This window comes from Crocodylus porosus, unplaced genomic scaffold (assembly GCF_001723895.1).
Source record: "Crocodylus porosus isolate Cpor-Errol unplaced genomic scaffold, CroPor_comp1, whole genome shotgun sequence".
In the NCBI taxonomy this organism is placed as follows: Eukaryota; Metazoa; Chordata; order Crocodylia; family Crocodylidae; genus Crocodylus; species Crocodylus porosus.
The window spans coordinates 13,188,621-13,208,974 of record NW_017728886.1 but is presented as its reverse complement, the minus strand read 5'-3'; the positions used below and the strand labels follow the sequence as shown (position 1 = coordinate 13,208,974).

At 42.9% G+C, this 20,354-nt stretch overlaps 1 protein-coding gene across 4 annotated transcripts in view; it reads right to left on the bottom strand.

Annotated features, from left to right (window-relative positions):
- Positions 1–20,354, bottom strand: part of DPP6 (dipeptidyl peptidase like 6) — a 731,733-nt gene that overhangs the window by 372,180 nt on the left and 339,199 nt on the right. The window contains exon 1 of one of the 4 annotated variants that reach the window (XM_019530491.1): positions 20,144–20,348. The exons of the other annotated variants lie outside the window; for them this stretch is intronic. Within the exon in view, the coding sequence (XP_019386036.1) occupies positions 20,144–20,200 (57 nt within the window). The 5' untranslated portion in view covers positions 20,201–20,348. Of the gene's footprint in view, positions 1–20,143; positions 20,349–20,354 lie in introns of those variants that run through there. 4 annotated transcript variants of the gene reach the window in all.

Below are 20,354 nucleotides of genomic sequence, written 5' to 3'. Positions count from 1 at the left end.
AGAACGTGCGTGCGCTCACATTATGCGCTAGCAAACAACGCTGCCAACTAATTTTAGCAGATTACATATGAGGCTGTTTTTAATAGAGAAAGCTAACAGCCCTTAGGAATAACAAGTCCTTTGCAGAGTTCATGCATCGACGTAAAGTGCATCGTTTTCTGCCAGTGCTTTTAACAGAGAATTTTCAGCGCTAATCATAGTGTGTCTTCTTAAAAGCACTCAGCTCTGGGCCACCTTTTTCCCCACCAAAGCCAGACATAAAATCTCATTAACTTTAGGACGGAGTTCAGCCACTTCTGAGTGCTTTTGAAAATCTCACCTGTACTGAACATTACATACAACAGGGACATTAAAAGAAAAATCAAGTGGCAAATTTAAGCCCACCTATATTACTAATTCTTATTTTTAATCCTTAAATTCAAACCTGGATATTTTTAATACTCAATTTTCTGAAAGCTACACAGATTCTTAATGGAGTTGGAGTTCATAACCTTAACTGCTTTCTTTTATTTTGGAGGGGGAGAGGAGGAGGAAGAAAGCAGGCAATTGTCTGAGTGTAAACAAGTCCAATTAAGAAATGAGAAAAGATTTTGAACAGCTTTCAACATGGCTCGCCGAGGAAGAGCACGGGTTCCTTAAACCACCATGACAGCAGGTCTGGTAAATATGTTAAAAACTGGATTCTTAAGCCAAGGGAAGAGTCATTTGCAATCATTAGCTAAAAGAAAAGGAACAAGTGCCCTAAATTGGGAAGTATTTCCTGAAAGCAACGTTTATCGCAAGCTTCCCAGTGCCAGAATACTCCTCTACTAGAAAATGTAGCAGCCGCTCTGATGGCATACAGGCTGTCTAGCCAACCTTACAGTGCTGCTGTTTCCAGAGCCGGGGAGGAGATCCCACTCAGAATATTTCAAAGCAGAGACTGCCTTTAATTGTGTAGGTACTATTGCCAGAGATAACAGAAAGAAACTGAGAATTAAATGCTGGTTTTCTAGTGGAACTATGGGATTTATGCTGCATCAGATTTATTTTCATTACTCTATTTTCAATGCGAGGTATTTCCTCCCCCAGCCGACGCACTTTCTCCTGGCTTAGAATGGCCCCCAGGCTAAAGCTAATACATTACTCAAGAGGGTGGTGTCTTATCGGGCTATAAAAGCCAAGGACACATCCAGACAAGTGTGCACATGTGTTTCCCCAGGGACAAAGAGCAGTGGGACATAGTTGTGCCTGGGGAACGCCCCTGCATGTGCACTCTGGTGCATGCCAAATTGCCTTGGTTGGCATAGGGGAGGCTGGCGCCAGCACCTGGACTGGCTTCAGCAGCCTTACTTGGATCCTGGGGGCCTCCTGGGTGATCTGGATGCGTGAAACCTGCCTGGCAGCTGAAGCATGGCTCTGGCTGGCCAGGCTCCGGTTTCAGGTGCTGCATGCTGCAGCTATGTGTACCAGCCCGCTTTTTTTTAGGATATTTTTTTAGATAATGGATTTCTCAGTATCTCATTTTGGCTCCATAGAGAACCTTTTCACATGCGCCACATGCATTTGGTGGAGCCACGTGTGTTCTCGGCTGGACGTGCCTGAGGAGTTCAACCTGGGCTTTTTTGAAAGCTTGCTAAAGTCTCCTTTTCCTGGGGACCGTCTAACCACTAGGAGTGCTAAAAGGAGATGGCTTGTTTACTCATGTCACACTCCGCTTCCCAATAGGTTGCACCCGAGTGTCATTAAAAGCTTCCCAAAGGGCACTGGGAACAGGCATAGATCCTGGGATGGCATGACCATAATCAAGTCAGGGAGTGAGAAACCCACTTGAGTAGGAAGAAACATGCTTCAGTGGTGAAGACGCTTGTCTAGATTTTAGGAGACCAGAGTTCAATTCCCTATTCAGACTTCTGCTACCCTAAGTAATTTGTTTAGAGTCTCCATGCCTCAGTTCCCCGTCGCTAAAATGGGAAAGGAGAGCCAAATCAAGAAAGACAGATGTTATGCAGGAGGTCAGGTCAGATGATCACCGTAGTTCCTTTGGATTTTTATAATCTACAAATCCGCATTCCTGACTCATAAATATTTGGAGCTTAAAACATTAAAGGTAAAATGGTAGTGGTTGGCATACAAGTGCCTCTGAGTGACAGGACCTATAAACCCGTTTTCTTCTGCTACCACAGAGGCCTCACATGTTGTCCCTGGATTCTCTCAAACAGCACAAAAATGTGGTTATTAGGGCAATTAATGAAACTTCACCAACACAAACACTGTAGAGACACATTTCAAAGGCAGTAGCAGTCTAAAGCAGTAGCTATCCTGCTCTAGACCAAGCAAAAGAGAAGCCTCCTCTGGATTGGGACCCTTGGGTTCTATAATAATTTACCAAGTGGTTGTCTTGTCCCCTAAAGGTGCAAGCATAGGTTTTCAGACATTGGAATAGGCACTCAGAAATGTGAATAAAAGAATAAATATTATTGGTAACATTTTCCAAAGCACCAAATGGATGTTTTCCAAAGCATCAAGTGACTTGGCGCACTGTCTTCTAACTTTAAGCGATTGAGTTGATACAATTTTGTGAGTAAAAGGTCACGTAGTCTGGAGCACGAGAGCAGGAGCCAGAAAGTACAGGTTTTTTCGCCCTGGCCTGGGGTCAGACAAGATGATCACAATAGTCCCTTGGAACAAGTCATAGCACCCATGTCTCAGGTTTCCCATTTGCCAAGTGGCAATAATACCATCTACCTCACTGGCATAGCAGAAAAAATATTAGGTTTGCCTTTTAAAGTGATTTGAAGATACAAAGCACTCATGAAGTAAACATGTATTATTTTCCAACTATTTACATCTTGCTGGCAGAGTTGGTTTAATACCACACTTGTCTCTATGGGGATTATAGTACAGTAGCAGACCTATTACAAAAGCGTAACTATATCCTTACATTTAAATGTTGTTAGCATCTGCCATACGATCATTCTTCCAAAACCTTATGCACATTCTATCACTTCAGTGGCAATGCAGCCCCATAATTACCTGTTGGGTTCAAAGAAAAAGATACAATCTTAAAAATACTACCTTGTACTCTGATATTTGGGATATAGTTACTTTTGTCTTATTATCAGTCCTGATATTACCCTCTATTTCACATTAAATCCCTTAATGTGACTAGATTGTATGAGGTAGCAGTTCGGTTTTCATTTGAAGTTATTTTAAAATTAAAATATTTAGTGCATTTAAAAAAAAAGAAGAAAAAACCCCAATACACCAGAAGGCTAATAAAAATCCATCCTGCTTCATATGCAGGGAGAGAGAGGCTCCCAAGCCTATATTTAAGAACCTAAAATAAATGGCTTGACTTTGAAGAGGGCTAAACATTCAAAAGCCCCCAGTGAGTTCAGCAGGAGTCACTGGGTGTTCAACAATTTATCAGATGACTCAAGAATTTCTCCCTGTAATATTACTCACCATGTGTGCAGTGCAATAAGGCAAAATATTGGAGGGTGCAGATTTCAGTAAGACCTGACCACCTAATTCTGTCACACGCTTCTGAAACCCCCCCTGAATAATTGTGCACAATTTTCCTGAGGTTTTATTGCATATAAAACAGACTGCGTTTAAGTGAGCACTGCAAGGTGGGGCTCAAATGTCAGGCCTGTAATATGTTAGTAAAGGTTACATTAAAATAATAGCTAATTAGAGCTTTATCTCATTCTGCTATCACTTGCATGTCAAGACGAGATAGTGGATGACTGCCTGGCCAAAATATGCATCATTTCCAGCTCTCTAATATTGCTGAAAAATGGGCAGCAGTTCAATTTGCTGGCGATAATTTATTGCATGGAATCAAGATTCTGCAGGCAGCTTCCTCTCATCTGTTACCTTCAACATTTCCCACAGCTATTTGATATTTCCTGGCTTTTTGAGTTAATTGGTCCACTCATGCCAAAACCCAGCTATCTAAATACACTTCTGCAGGTTTTTTTTTTTTTTTTTAGATGTAGGATGTCCAGTAAGGTCATTCAGATTTGCACTTCCATTTACCATGAGACAAGCAGAACCATATACTTATATGCTATACCATAGCATTTCACAGACAGAGCTGGGGGCAAGCTTTTTTTTCCCCCTCCCCCAAATGTGTTTGATAAATGGTGAACAGTCCTAGAAATTCAACTTCCAGCCAAAGTCCAGGGCACCAGCTGAGCAAAAGGAAGGCAAGGCAGAACAGTCACTAGGGTGCGTGGTGAAAAGAGTGAATGCAACTCAGCTTGTACCAATCCCATCCTCTCTGTGCATTGTTCACTCTCTGCTGCACCCCTGAGACAACGGACCATTATAGGCAGCAAGAGCAGCAATGCCACCAGCCATTATAGGCAGCAAGAGCGGCAATGCCACCAGCCATTATAGGCAGCAAGAGCGGCAAGGCAGCACATGGCCTCCATACTGCAAAGCAGCCTCCTTTGCTCCGGGGAGAAGAGGGAGGTCAGGAGCCGGGCTGCAGCATTTCTAACTCCTGCATTATTTAGTGCTTTCCTTAAAGCTACAGCTCTAACAAGTGAGGAGCAGAGGTTTCATACTTAAAATCAGAACCCCGCACTTTAAAAAAAAAAAACCCTTTATGAGCATTTTTGCCAATCGCATGATGTAATGAGGCTTCGCTTGCTTTTTAAACTGTTGGAGCTGGCACACTTTTTGTCTCTTTCCCCTACCCTTATTTGTAGAGAAAAAGGAGCAGGCAACCAGTTTCCCAGTATTGGTGCCTCTAAGTACTGCAACAGGGCATAAGCCCGGTAAGCACAGGCCTCCACTGACTGCTTATTTTGCAGACAGCTCTAGGTCATCGCTTTTTCATTCTGCCAACACGATTATTCTTCGAGAAGCTCTAATTGAGCTTGATCTTTTCCTGAGTCAGTTATATTGTCCAGCCTGGGGAAGAATATTAAAAAAACCAACCCTCCTACTCGATAGCCTTCTGGCTTGAGGCCATGTACTAATCTTCATTTGGTAATTGAAGGCTTGTACAATGGAAAGAAACTCCATGGAAGCTGTCAGGTCAATGAAAAGTAATGAAGTATAAACATCCTGGTGTCACCTAAATTCAGCCTCCTCAGAGCACCTGTCATCTCTTGTTTTATCAGCAATTCCAGCAATAAAAATAAAAAAAGTCATGCATTGCTCCTGACGAGTGGCTGACCACATGGAAATACACAAACAGTGTTTGATCCCGGCCTTGAAACAAATTCCTTTCTGCCAAGTTTCACTTTCACTGATTCAAAGTGTGTACTGAACAAAGGCAGGAGGGAAGAGAGGGAATGAGAAGAAATGGCTTTCCGAATTTTAGAGGCCATCTCTTCGGCAGCTTGCAGCATTCACCTATGATGGACCCCGGCCCCGGCATAAGACACTGAATAAGAATGGAGCAGAAAAAAAAAAAATGCAACTTATATGTGTCATGGAAGTATTGATGTACCGGGTCACCCAGAGAATGAGAGTGGTGGGGAAACGTGCGCTTGTTGAGTTCTGTTGCATTCATCCGCTAACTACATGTGCAAGGCGTTTCCTGCACAGGCAGGCATTTTCTTATACACAGATTATAGCAGCATTATAGCATTATTATAGTATATATATCACAGAGCGCAGGGCTTCTGTCCAAGTAAATCAAGAATGATTTTCAACTCAGATCTTTTTTTTTCCCCCCAAAAAAGTCCATTTTTCCACAAGCTTTGAAATGAAAAGTCCCCATCTATTCTAAACATTTTCACATGGGATGTTGAGAAAATCTGGCGTCCAGCTGCCCTTCCGGTTTACAAAATTTGTCAACGTTTCCCTCAAAAAAAAGCTTTTAGAGTCAGAAGATTCACTGAAAACTATTTTGGTTTTAGAAAGAGCTTTTGACCATTGATGAACTGGCATTTTCAGCAAAAAAACCCTGATGACTGAAAAAATTCAGAGGCTTCTAATCTTAAAGAGACGAGTGCTGGAGAGTCCAAATCTAGCCCTAGCCCTATAAACACTGGCATGAGTCCTACTAAAGACTCCATGTGGGTACATGTGCACAGCCAGTGGCAGGATCAGTCGTTCTGGAGCTCCTGGAAGGCATAGAAGGTTTTTGCCTTCGTGGGAGGAAACACTTTAATGTTAACTTCTTTGCATAGGAGATCAGAAAAGTACATGACTAGGGCATTACAAGAAACTGGAAAGATGCTTAGTTGTATAGGAAACTAATTTACTTCACAGTCCTGATCCTGCACTCTTTATTCAGCCCAGTTTCCAACAGAGTTCACCTAGTGGAGAAGCAAAGAAGAATCTGCCAGATGATAGATATGGCATTTATTTCTGTTGACGGCAGTACTCCTAGCAGGTTAATGATATGACAGATGGCTGACAAGGAGGGAGAAACCCATTCCTTACCCTTCCGCAGTTCACTTTTTCGGTTTCAATCTGCGGATGAAATACATCTTATTTAACTTTTTCAGTAAAACAAAGAAGACAACCCTACACAATAGGATGAATGAAGGTTGACACTGTCCTTGGTCAAGCAAAAAGGGCTCTCTGATAATAGTAGGGTACATTCTTTGGATGGGAAACTGAGGGAAGAGGAAAGAGAAATTGTTTCATCACTTGGATAGGAAACATTTTAATTCCAAGGAGAGAAAATGCCATATAGAGGGGGGGAAAAAACCAACGTTCAATATCCAGAACATGGCACTGAAGTCCCAAACTGAAATGAAACAAGGCTGAGGAAGAGGGCTGATAATAAGCTCCCTTGTTCCCAGAGATTTATGGTGACAATTTTGCTTCAAAAGCACTTATTTGTATAAGTGAAAGCTTACTTAGGGCCCTGGTCCAAATCTCCATGAAATTTGACCATTGACTTCAAAAGGCTTTGCATCTTTCATGAGATTAATTTCTTTTCTAGACATTGTCAAAGTTCATGCGCTTTCCCAAAGCTCTCTGTGTTTTCAACAAGCATAGGTGGGATGCGTTATAATCTACTGCCTCTTTAACTCTGCAGTGAAGACGTGGGGCTGAAATCTGGAGGAGGTCTAATATACATCTACAAGGACATTCCTCCCAATGAAGTGGACTATCTGGGGACTGTTAAGCTATTCTGACACCTTTTTGCTCTTTAGTTATCACTTCTGTCTAGAACATCTGGCAGGTGTGTGGATCCACATTTTGCATGGGAAAACAATGTACCCAACCCAGACTGCTCCTCTTCCAGTCAAGTCCCCTCTTTGATCAAGAAGCGCTGACATGTGCAGTGATTTGGGAGAATAGCACATCTGTGGAAAAGAGATCTCCCCTTTATCAACTGAGGTAAGGGACTTTGGGATACTAGCAAGGCCACAACAAGGTACTGGGAACAAACTTCATTCAGTGCAGGGCAGAGCCTCTCACTGGAATCTGGTGCATGGAGTTAGCGGGTGAATGCAACTGAAAGAAGAGTGGTCTGTTGGAGGATGGGGGGGATGTGATGGGGAGGCCAGTTCAGCACAAAAACATGTGAGGCTTCTTTGTAGTACAGGGATACAAACTTCAATGTGCGCTAAAAAAGCCTTTCTGCTCCTGGGCAACCACTCTAATTAAAATGCCCCAGTGTCATGTGTATTCAGTGCCCTGTACTTCAGAATGGCTGCCTGGGGCACTTTAACTAAAGCTTGTTCAACAAGTTTTAGTTAAAGCAGCCCTGCTGTCATTCTGAAATGCGGGCCACTGAATACACGTGACGCTGCAGCACGCTGGAGCGTTTTTAATTCGAATGCTCCAGCAGACTCAGCGAATTGATTGAGTCTGCTCCAATGCATCCTTTGTCAGAGCACATATATAGGCACATAACGATGCTAGAGTTAAAAGTATGACTTTTACAAAACTGATGGATAAACAGTACTGGAGGCCAGACTATATGGATGATGGCTGAGAATTTAAACACTAAAGAACTGAAAAGAAAATCTTCATCTTTCCCAACAAGGAAAGTCAAAAGGTTCACTAATCAATACACATTTTACTAATGGACAAGCCTTATGTGCTAAGTACTTTACAGGGCTATTTCAATCAATTTCTCCTCGGATTTTGCTGCCCTGTGTATTCACAACTCTTCTTTGTTTTATCTGGCTGTTTTAACTCTGAGTGCGGGGTAATAAAACTTCTAATTATAGTGAAACTGCAACAGCAAAGCCAAGCATCAATACAATCCATGTAAAACTGTGTATTACACCTTACGAGGAAAAGGAATCTGATTTAATGCAGCTGAATCCTGTGCAGATTAAATTCCCCAAGAGTAATCTCAGGGAGTTGTTACATTCAGTGAATCAACATTCTACAAAATGCCAATATGCTGAAGTTTTGTTTCACACCTAACTGTAATATTAAAAATACATATTAAAGAAAAGAAGAGGATGTTGTATACTGGTAGGTTCCACTGGAACCATCATAAATGGTGAATACCAGAATTCGAGTGAAAAAAAGAAAGTAACATGAGCCAGGCACATATTTCCAATATGATGATGAGCAATCAGTTCCCATTACACTCAGTGCCATGACATCTATAGACACTGAAGTTTAAGCAGAGATCAAAAGTTTCATTACATTTCTGAATTTTAAGCGCTTCTCTGGTACTTATTACCAAAGTCTGCAAGAACAATAACAATTCTGAAGTTCTTGTCTCTTACTACATCACTCAAGCACTAGGTTTGTTTTGCAGAGTTAGTAAAAATGGCTTTAGTCTTCTCTCATTTAATAAGGGCTAAATTCCAATGAGTTGTTTTCCCCTTTGTATCCTTCAGCTTCTCTCCACCAGTAGCTACAAAATGCTGCGTATGCATTTGAGGATAATCTAGTTGCTTTTGACCACAAAAATGGGAAGGTAAAAGTGTAAGGTTATCAACATACTGAGGCCTCATTATGTCACTTAATGTATGCTAATTAAATCTTACAACCCTATGGAGATCAAGTATCAGACCCCTTTAGACTCTATACAGGAAGAGTTGAGAGGCTGGTCACAGTGTATGATTATGCTAAATTAAAGATCCAAAATGCATTCTGCATAATATTAAACTATATACATTCACCACCAGGCAGCTCCATATTTAAAACTGTATCTCTGCTGAGCTAAATTAACACTAAATCAACTTTTAAGTTGCAAATTCACTTTTGACAATAATATACCGCAACTAAGCTTTAAATATCTTAGTGTAACTATTCAGCTACAGACATAAGTGAAGGTAATGGAGTCAAAAACTGCAGACTAATTGCTTCAGCTGAAGGCTTATTATCTCTCCAATTTCAAGCACAGCAGCAGTTAAGAACTACTTTCATCAATGCACTGTGAATCTGTGTATAAAATTTACCTTTATTTTCATGTCGACTTTATTTATAAAGAGTAAAATCCACAATTGTTTGCTGTCAGAGTGGCCGATTTGAGAAAATAGGCTTTAAGAGTATATTAAGAAAAAAACACTTAGGTCTTAGGTTGCTTTTATTACTATTGCAATCATCATAAACTCTTCCTCCTTCTCCTGTGTAATGTGCTTTCGATGATCATTTCCCTTGCAAACTCATCTTAACTCTCCCTAAATAAGTACCTCAATCTGTCTCATTTTCTTATTGTTACATGAAATATTTAGCCCCTGATTCTCTGAACCTTGTGTGGATGCTTCCTAAGCATGTGCAGAAAGTTTCCCAATGATATGATGGTGGTGCATTACACATCTGTTGCACTCCTGTATCTGACTGATACAAGGTAATGGAGATGCAGAGATCTACTCCCTTCTCCATGAACTATCCCAGTCCTCACACTTGGCTAATTCTCTCCATCCTGCTGCATGCAAATACTGGCAGCCCTGGTCCATCTTCCAAACACAACCATCCATGCATCCATGTTTTGACAGAATCCTATATTTCACTGAATCTTTTGGGAGAATAAAACTCCTGTGCAGGACACCTCATTTATGGGAGCTCATCTGAGTTCCCCGAGGCATCAGGGCCCTGCCACAGATCCCACAGACTTTGGTCTGATGGCAATCTTGTATGTGTACCTGGTAGGAGAGGATCCTGTGTAGGGACTCCAGGGTCGACTGTGAGCAGGTGCTGGGTCAATGGAAAGCAGCATCCTGCAGTCACAGCAGTGATCCACACAGTTTAACTAAATAATCCTGACAAACTTCCTTGCGAGGAAGGTGGGTAAACAAATATGGGCATCCTCATTCCACCGGTGGCAAATTTGTGCCACAGCATAAACCCGTAGCAGAGACCCTGCAAAAATACAGGCCTGGACTTCATGCTGTCTTCATAATCTGGCATAATCTGCTACATAGCTGCCTCTTGGCCCCAACCACCTGGCATGGATGCTGTGAAGCTTAAACATTTTCAAAGCATGATGTACTCATGGATTGAATGATGGCAGGCAGGGCACCCCTGGGATTACTGCCATGCACAGCACACCCATTTGCTTCAGCTGAGATGGACCATTCCCTGCCTCTCAGCAATTGTTATCAATCCCAATCATGTAGTGAGGAAGGGTGTTTCATGCACTTTGAGGAGTCGTCAACTCATCTCCAGCCTTCATCCCACCAATTTTCTTGCAGAACCTCAGCAACCTGAATTTGCCTCCTTCTGTGGCCCCTTCACAGCAGCAAGACTGTCCTTCCCCAGACAGACAATGCATTTCTCTTCAGACTGCTGATCCTCCTGCCCTCCCTTATTTTCCTGGATCTGTAAAAGACTTTCACTGACACCTCCGCTTCAAGGAGTTGCGCCTCCATACTGCTCCTCAGTTTCCAGCTCAGCTCTCTCCACACCCAGTGCTTCTAGCAGAGCCTTTACCCTTTACTATACAGTGCCCCTAAGTTCTGTAGTTGAACTTCAGCCCATATAAATCTATACTCCCTGTCTGACTTTCACAAAGCTATGTCCAATGCCTCAAGCCTCACAGCAGAGGGCATGACCCCTCCATCTCCAGCCGCCTTCTCTTCCCCATCCTCCTGAAAGGTCTTATTTTATCTTAAGCATTAGACACTGTCAGCTGAGCATGATGTCCAACTCTACATCACCCCTGACTCCCTCCCATCTGCCTTCATGTCTTCACTTGGCAGGCCCACTGCCGAGACCAAAGCGATCTTCCAAAATAAACAATCCTCTTGCCCCATGTGAAATGATACTTGCTTCTGCTCTCCAGCATTGAAACAGGCTTTATGTTTGCTTCCAATTCCAAAAAGCTTAGAGCCATATATAAATCCAAAGTTCATTTGCCTCTTGTATTGCAAGTTTACTTCCCACCATGCCTGGATTTGCCTTCACCTGGACCCCTGCCAGGATTTGCCTTCACCTGGACCCACTTCTGTTGAAATCCTTACTTGTGCCTTAACTTTTCAGATGAGCTATTTCAAGGCCCTCTTTTATGGCCCTCCTACAGTCCTATTTTCCAAATGTCAAGGAGTCTATCTATCTAGATATCTAAGGTACTTCTGTGTCTCCAGTCAATGTAGTATCTGAGTGCACTTCATAGCTTTAATCTGTTCATCCTCCCAATGCCCTTGTGAGATAGAGGAATGCTATCATCCTTGTATTAAACTGGGGACAGAACGGCTGGGAAATGCAGAGTGTAGTTAGGTGCTTACTGGTAAATACCTTTGAGGATCTGGGCCTAAGGGACTTGTTTGTGGTCTCATAGGAAATCTGTGGCCAGTGGTGTAACCAGAGGGGAGAGGTGCAGATGGGAGGAGGGGGCCAATAGGGCCATGTTCCCCAAGCACCAGCGTGGGGGTGGGAGGGTGGGGTGGGAGTGACTGCTTCTGGCACTTTGGCACTTACAATCACAGCGGCAACAGGAAGTTGCCACTTCCACTTTGCCCCACGTGCCGGGCTGTGTCCCTACACTGCTGCTTGCGGCGGAGCAGGGAAGAGAACACCGGTGCCCCAAGCCTCCACTGATCACCCTTGTTCCCACAACGCCACCGCCACTTTTTATTTTGAATCATTCTGGACAGTCAAGTTATTCCCCTGCCAATCCTCCCTTCAACTTTACAAAACAAGCTGTGGGACTTGTTCTGCCAGATCATTTCACTCTTCCAGTCTAGCCCTTTCTGGCTTCTGCTCCCAGAAGGCATTTGCCTTCCTAGGTCGGAGCGGAAGATCACCTTAGTTCTCTCTGTACCCTTTCCTCTTATTCAAAGCCCCCTTCAGAACCATCTTTTTTTCCACAAAGCAAAGACATTATCACATAAGGAAGGGAGGAAAATAGATCAAGTGTATGTTCCATGGTATGGGGTACTGCTGTACTTTAAATAATGTTAGTATTGCTGCCTTGTTTTGAATTCACAGCATCAGTGACCATGATTCATGGCACCTTAACATTTTCTGAGGATCATGGAGAATCAGCATTCACAGTAAGAATACAAAGCAGACAAATCTTATTTCCCTATATGACTACAACAGTGCAGAACCTTCTTGACTGCATCATTCATAACTAGATCCAAGCCACTGGATGCTCTAGAGAACCAGAAAGGAGCTGGTACCCACTATCTTTCTAATTCATTTTTCTTTTGAAGTTTTGGGCCAATGCCTTGCACTCTAACTGGGGAGCATTGGAAGTTAGGCACTGTGGCTTCTAGCTGCATAACTTTGTTCATCCTCAACAAAAAAGGCCAGGAGGCTGAAACATAAAAGTGTCCACAAACAGATGTCATCACCAGTCATGTAGAGCCCAAGAAGTAGCCTCTGGTGCAGTCCGAGGAGCAGGTGGTTAGTCTGCCCCATGAATAACTGCTGCCTTTAGTCCTCCTATGAACCAGGACCACAATATCAAATTCTCATTCCCACCCCCACTACCGCAATTCCTGAGCAGGGTGCCGATCTTCCGAGCGTGTTTCTCTCCCAGGGGAGATAGGGAGGTGTGTGCAAAGTGAAGCAGGGGCCAACCAAACCCAATTTGTTTTGAGAAAATTGAGGGACGTGGATTGTCATGTACTGTGTAAAGTGCCAGGTGCAGTGTGGTCCTGAGCTGATGGGAGTCTATAGATGCTAATTCAATCTAAAATGGTAAATAGGAATAATTTTAAATGCTTTGAATGGGAGTCACTTGAGATGCTCCTTCTTGCACCCACAGTTCTCTTTCCCCCCACATTTGTGTGGCTTGTACTCTATATAGCAAATTGACACCTTGAAAATGTTACCAGTGTGATGCAATTTCATGTTCTTGAAAGCAGTGTTCTCGGGAGGCCTATTACAGAAATTTAATCTCTAGAGAAACAGATCAGATACCATTAAGGGAATGAAACACAAATATTCACTGTGACTTCCTGGAGAATGTCTGTTTTGGATCTACAACATGATATGTAACTTATAAAGCAGTTATCAAATAAGAATATTATTGTCACACACCAACAATTTTCTTTGGAACAAAAAAACCCCCCAAGTGCATTTAACATCTACTTTAGCCTGAACAGAAAAATAAACCTGGCTTTGTTTCCTGTGTAAGTCAGGGCAGGTTCATTTTTGTTCTTTTCCTATTCCTGAATGTCAGCATTCACAAAATGACACTCCTCTCTGTCTTTTGCATAACTATAGTAGACAGCGCCAACGCCTTACCTAGAGGTGGCTAGAATGAGCCTCACAAGCAGTGAATTCACCTTTAGGAGAGGACAGCTTTAAATTCAAGCCAGGGCTCTGTAGCAGCATTGCTATTACAGGCTGCTGAGATGAGACGCTGATTTAGTTCATCTCCTGGGTAGCCTAGCCCCACCTGCTCTTCATCTCAGCTGGCCCACCTCAAGGTTACTCTCCGCCCCCGCCCCCCACCCCACTGGAATCAGGGAAGCAGACAATATGTAAAGCAGGATCCTAAATTTCTGTTCAGTTGAAGTTTCAGCCACGGGGGAACCAGGAGAGGGATTCTGAAGCACAAGTTGGTGGAACCTAGGGAGTGAGTCACAAGAAACTTCCAGACTTCACAGCTAGGGACAGATGTTCAAAAAGCCTGGGCCTGAATTGATTCAATCTGGCACAGCTAAACTGGTTTGTAACCATACAGACATCCCCTCTGGACTGAAAAAAAAGGCAGGCACATGCCTGCACTGGCTCAGGCTAGAAGCTTGGGGTGCTAGAGCAGCCCTCCCTCCCTTTCTACAGTGCTGACCTGAGGGCTCACAGCCCCCTTCCTGAGCAGCCCAGCAGGGAATTGATAACAGTGTTTTATCACCCTTAACTCAGTGTTTATCACCCCATTAAGAAAACAACAGAGAGATATTACCAGCTACCTGTTGATTCTGCCTTTGTCCCGTCTGACACAGCACAGACTGTAGCCAGCATGTGGTCTCCTAGCTAAAGCTGAGAGGTGTCTGTGTAAGGCAGAGGGAACAGGGGAATCCCTGCTTAGCAGGGAGTGGTGAACAGGGGGGAAGCCAGGCAGATGCCTGCAGTCTCTGCTGGAGCTCCAGCCAGGCAGCAGAGGGAAGGAGCCAGCCCTGCTGTGAAGCAGAGAGCCCCGCCCATCCCAGAGAGCATGCTGGGATGCTGGGGGAGTCTGGTTTAAACTTAAACCAGCAAGGGGTCTGGAACAGACATTGCATAAACTGGTTTGACCCAAAATCAGTTAAGTCTGATACCACATTCAACCAGGTTTATCTCAGACTGGTTTCAGCCATTTTCAAACTGATTTGTGTGCATTCAACTTCTGTTCTGTTACAGGTTTAAACCAGTTTCTGATCACTTAAACCAGTTTAGGTGTAATGTCTGTTCCTAGCCTAACTCAGTTTCCACATAACAGCAAGGCTCCCTAAGCTTTCAATACAGTGATATTGTCGACAGGCAGAAGAATACATCCCCACAATACACAGTAGTGTATGGGACTCTCAGCCCCACAATAGCTTCTTTACACTATCCTGGCAATGTAATCTGGCATTCATTTTAGGCATTTTATATCATCAGGGTGGTTATGCTAAGGCTTCTTTATGTGGAAAATCAGGCTCATGATATCTCCTTCACTATAGCCTAGTGTATTCAGCTTACAGCTGTAATCTGGTTTGCAGAGCAGGCCTAGAAGAGTTCATTTCACAATGAAGTGAACTTTAAAAAAAATCCTCTGCTTCAGGAGTCTATCAATTCCACCACAGGTAGCTACATTGGTTTGAATTTGCTGAAACACAATCTCTCCTTCCTGCTAAAGAGGCATACAAAGCTCTGTCATGGCTCTTCCTGGGCCTAAGCTACCAGCAAGGTGGCAATACAGACCCTAGCAAGCTCTTAAGGGGAGCATAAGGAAGGATATCCTTTGACGCAGCTGTACAGTAGGTACATGCCCAGAATCCCCTCCAAGACAACCAGGCTGATGCAGGGGATAGGAGCATCCCTGCATTATGCTTGGTGACTCCTGTTGCTCTTTTCATCAACTTGTGGAAACTGGGGCAAATTCTAGTACGCTGTACAAGACACTATGCGTGCATCCCCTTGAGCGTACAGGTGTATTTCCCTGGGGAGAAACAGCAGTGGCACATAGCTGTGCCGCTGCTACTTGTCCCCATGGAACGCTTCTGCATGCATACTCTTGGCGTGCAGCAAAATTGGCCCAGGTGGGGTAGGGACTGGCCCCAGCAGCCTTAACTAGATAGAGGCCTTCTATGGTGGCAGCAGCAGCAATCTGGGTGTGTGGAGCCCGGGCAGCAGCCAGAGTATGGCTCTGGCTTGCCAGGCACTGGTTTGAGGCTACTGCATGTGCACCCTCCCACTTTTTTTAAAACATTTTTTTTGTTTTGTTTAGGTACTAGGATTTTCTGGAACCTTTTCACATGCATTTTGCAGTGCCTCAAAAGCCAGTGAGGTGCTGAAAAGTGTATGTTCCCACTTTTCTGGATGCGCAGTATGGTAGTACTTTTTCAGCAACATACTACAGGTTATTTCTGTACAACGTGCCATGGTCCATGAAATAGTAATCTTTCCATCCCTCTTCTCTTTGCTGAACCTAGATCAGGTTTCTTGAGTTAACTGTCTTCTCCCAGTTTCTGGTCACGTATCATGGGAGATTTGGTAGGTTTTGAAAATAAAGAAAATGTATTATTAATTACTAGAGCACACTATACTATTGATCTGATCTCATTTCCTTGAGAGGACATTTCAGTCCAAAATCATCCTCCAACTTGTCACCTTTTTACCTAATTTTAGTTGGCGCATGTGACAACAGACTGAGTGTAAATGGTTATCATTAACTCAACCTGTCTAGGAAATGTGCATGTTTGACAGTGTAATCCTGCTGCCATTCATATCAATGGGAAAACTTCCATTAATTTCAATGGAAGCAGAATGAGTTACTTAAATTTTAATGTTCAAGCATCAAGTTAATCCATCGACCTTTTAAAGAGTTTTATTTTAAAAGGCCTGCTCCCCAACTGTCTCTATTTACTCTGGTACTGCTTGACAAATCTACTTTGTTTTTTTAAAATACTTAAAAAAAAAAATTCTCATTTTAGCAACTTGCCAATTACAATGTTTCAATTAAACATGTCACATGCGGGCAGAGTGGCACCTGCCCCAGTCTGCCCACCTTCTTCCCACACAGCAGCACCAGTGCCTGCCTGCCTGGATACCTCCCTGGTGCACCATGCCAGGCTGCCTGTCCCCTGGACTCTAGCCCAGGACTTTTGACCAACCGGCTGGGACTGATGTATGGGATCCAGGTGTGCCCCAGCCACACTGAGCCGTAGGGTCACCCTACTTACCACGCTAGGCCTGATCCTCACATATGACACTGTACTTCCGTGGAGCTAAGCAAAATTGCACTGACTTATGCTATCTGAGGACCTGTCCTACGGATTTGCTATTTTTTCTCTATTCATTTGCTGAAGTCTTAAATTTCAAGCTCGTTCCCATGACAAGCTAACAATCCCCAAAGGCAGAGATAAAGGCTCGGTATTCTCTCTAAGCCTTATCCAAAGCCAGTTGGAGTCAACAGGGATCTCTACTAACTTCAGTGGGCTGTGAGGTCAGACTGCACGCCAACGTATACAGTATACTGCCAGCGAGCAGTGCTCTGTCCGTGTCTCCAAATGTATGAGGGAAAAAGTCATTATTACGGCAGAAGCAATGATGGATAAACAGACAACTACATCCAACTCTCCCAGTTCACTTGATATCGTCTGTGTTGTATGCTGTACTTGGAAGGCTTAATATTTTACCTGGGTGTAGCCGTGTTGGCTAAGGACATTGATAGACAAGGTTCTTTGGGCGAATCTGATATCTTTTATTAGACCAAATGAAATAGCTGGAAAAAAATTTCTTAGCATGCTTTTGGGTTTAAAAGACAAAGGGTTTTTGAACCCAAAAGCGTGCTAAGAAAATGTTTTCCAACTATTTCAGTTGGTGTAATAAAAGATACCAGATTCACCCAAAGACCCTTGTCTGCCTCTAATATTGTACATGAATGAAACATACAGCAAGCATGGAAAGGGGGGGGGAACATACAGCAAGCATGGAAAGAGGGGGGGCTATGTGTATAGATTAAAGATGGATATGTTGTTGATCATATATCCATTTAAAACAAGAATTGGGGGGAGGGTGTTCCTTCACTGACCTCAAGCAGGCATATCTGTACAGACCACATCTCCAAAACATGGGCATATCTCCCACCTGCCCAGAACCCCCGCTTCTCCCCATTTTAAGAGCAATTAGACTTTTATTTGGCACAGCCTGATTTTTCTTCCAGGTACACGGATAAGCATACAGCTTTGACTTGTAATGTGAAAAAAAATTTTGCATTTTTAATTTTTTGTACTTCCTTACTTTTATACTGACCGTTTTCTGTTTAGCTTAATTTTATAGCAAGCAGAATGCACTTCAGCCAAGTGTGAAACTTGAATGCCTCTGGACCAAGAAGACGTCACAATGAGGAAGGCAGAAATGGAACAGTCACAATCTTATATGACAGTAGCAGCTGCTTCTGAAGACGACTCAATCCTCTACACCGGCAGAGCAGCATTTTTGCTTCTATTTTATCCCAGGTACAATCTTCAGCTCCCTGATCAGTTTTTAACAAGACGAGAACAATGGTTCCCCATATACCCAAACCACCCTCTAGCTGGAAATGCCTAAGGACTCCACATTTTTTTTTTTTTACAATTATGAATTATTTACTTTAATAAAACAAGGGTTTGGATCATCCTCTTATATATGTAGGTGCAAGTATGATGGGGTCCAGAAAGCAGTGCCTATCTACATCAGCTGAGAATCTGACCCTTAGCATCAAGTTATTGTAAAGCCAAATGCATAAGGAAAATTACAGGAAATGTTGCAGGAGCCGGGAAACTTTCTAACAGACTCAGAGAGTGTTATTCATCAGCAACATTGCTATTTATATATGCCTGAAATTTCTTTTGCATATTCAGAGCAAGCCATGCTTAGGCCGTGTGTGCTTTTAGAATTATTAAGCGTGCCCTATGTATATAATTGCTACTTAATCAGTTATGAACTGTGTTCAATCACGAACCTCTGCATCATGCTAAAAGGTTGGCAGACGTTCTGTGCCTTTTGCACTAAACAGGAGGAGGGAGAAGTAGCAAAAGGACAGCAAGTCATTAACAAAATGGCATTAGGAAGGTAACACTGCTTAGAACAGAAGCAAAACTCTGATACAAAAGGCAACTGATTTACACTTTTTGAGCCCACAGAGCCTTGGGGAAAATAATCAGCACTTTCACCGGGCTGTGATGGACAAAACCCCCAAAGATCCTTATTGCTCATAAAAAGCAGTTTTTATGTTCCGTTCTCCTGGACACACAGCTTTGTTCATTTTTATCTGCAGCAAACAATGACAAAAATACACATCCCAAAAAACAAACAGTGAAGAGAGAGAGAGAAAGAGCACTGTGCAGATGAAAGCTTTGATTAAAGGCACAGTCCCTTCACTCTCAGTATCAAAGTTGCTTTCTTTACATTCGGACAGAACAGTTGGCCGTTAGTAAAATGTCACCCTGTAAATGCATATCATATTACGTTACTTTTGGTGTCAGGGCATTCGGTTTCCCTAAAATATAACACCAAGAAAAAATGCCTGAGACTTTCAATGCATCAAGCTGGGAGGGAATTATTTTAAGAATTAATGTGTCCCCCAATAGATCTATTTAAATTATCCTCCCATGCTCTCCCAACTAATGATTAAAGAGGTGAACTTCCAATCTCTTAAGGAGACAATGAAAATATCAGAATGCAAGAACTGAAGCAGATAGAGTCATCTTTATTTCCCTGTAGACTCTGACAACGTGTGTGCAGGGAGAGGAAGCAGGTTTGCGAGGATGATGGAATTTCTGCTTTGGTACCATAGAAGAATCTCTGAAATCTTTGCAGTCTTTAGCTGAGTCTCAGGTATCTCAGCCCTAATGTCACCATGCCAATCGCTTCAAGCTAATGATATGGCTCTTCCTATTCTGTTAGGGAAAGTTTCCACTTTGTCCATCAGCACAGAACGAAGATGAGCAGAAGCACGCGTACAAACAATGATCTGAGACTACGAAAAAGAAGAAAACTTAAGTCTTTATCTGTTCCCTTTATATAAGCATATGTAAAGCTATAAAGGGGAAACAGAGGTACAGTGAGACATGGCTGAATTTCACCCATAAATATGGATTATGTGGACAGAAAACACACATTCTGGGCATAAACTGTGTATTGCAAAGTGTCACATTGAGGAAACCCCAGGCAGTAATTTCACACTAAGAGCTGAAGTCAGGAGCTGAAATCTACTTTTGCAATTTTTATGTCCAACTGCAAAGTTCTTGTTAAAAAGCCTTGCAAGTTCCAAATGCAAACCTGTGAATAATCCAGGGAGCCGGGGCCTCTGTCCCAGTATACTGTACCAAACACCCCCACGCACGCACACTGAGCAAGTCACAGAATAAGAAAAAGAAGCACTCCTCACCTATATATTATTGATTACAAGGTGCAATCCGTTAAAAATAGCTGGGGGAGGGAGGGAGAAAGAAAGCAGCAACAGACCATCAACCCAGCTACACAGTACTTTTCTCCCTCTCTCCACTGACAGGTGACTCAGGTGACAATTTTAGGCATGTACACCAAGACGAACAAAAATCATCATCATTAGCATCATCATCAAATAAGACAATTACAAGTATAGAATTCAAATCCATATCTGTTTTCAATTGAGGAAAATAAACAGCATTACCTGTTCTTGTTGTTGGGCTTGTTTCCCTGATGCATTTTGCTCCTTGGCTGTAGTCATGCTCACCTATTTGTGCCCACTGCAGTGACAAACAGGATTTTTACAGAGTGTGTGTGTGTGTATGTGTGTGTGTTCAGTCACACACAAAAGGCTAGAGGGATAAGGATGAGTAACTAGTCCATCACTTAATCACCAGCTGAGAGAGAAATTTCCC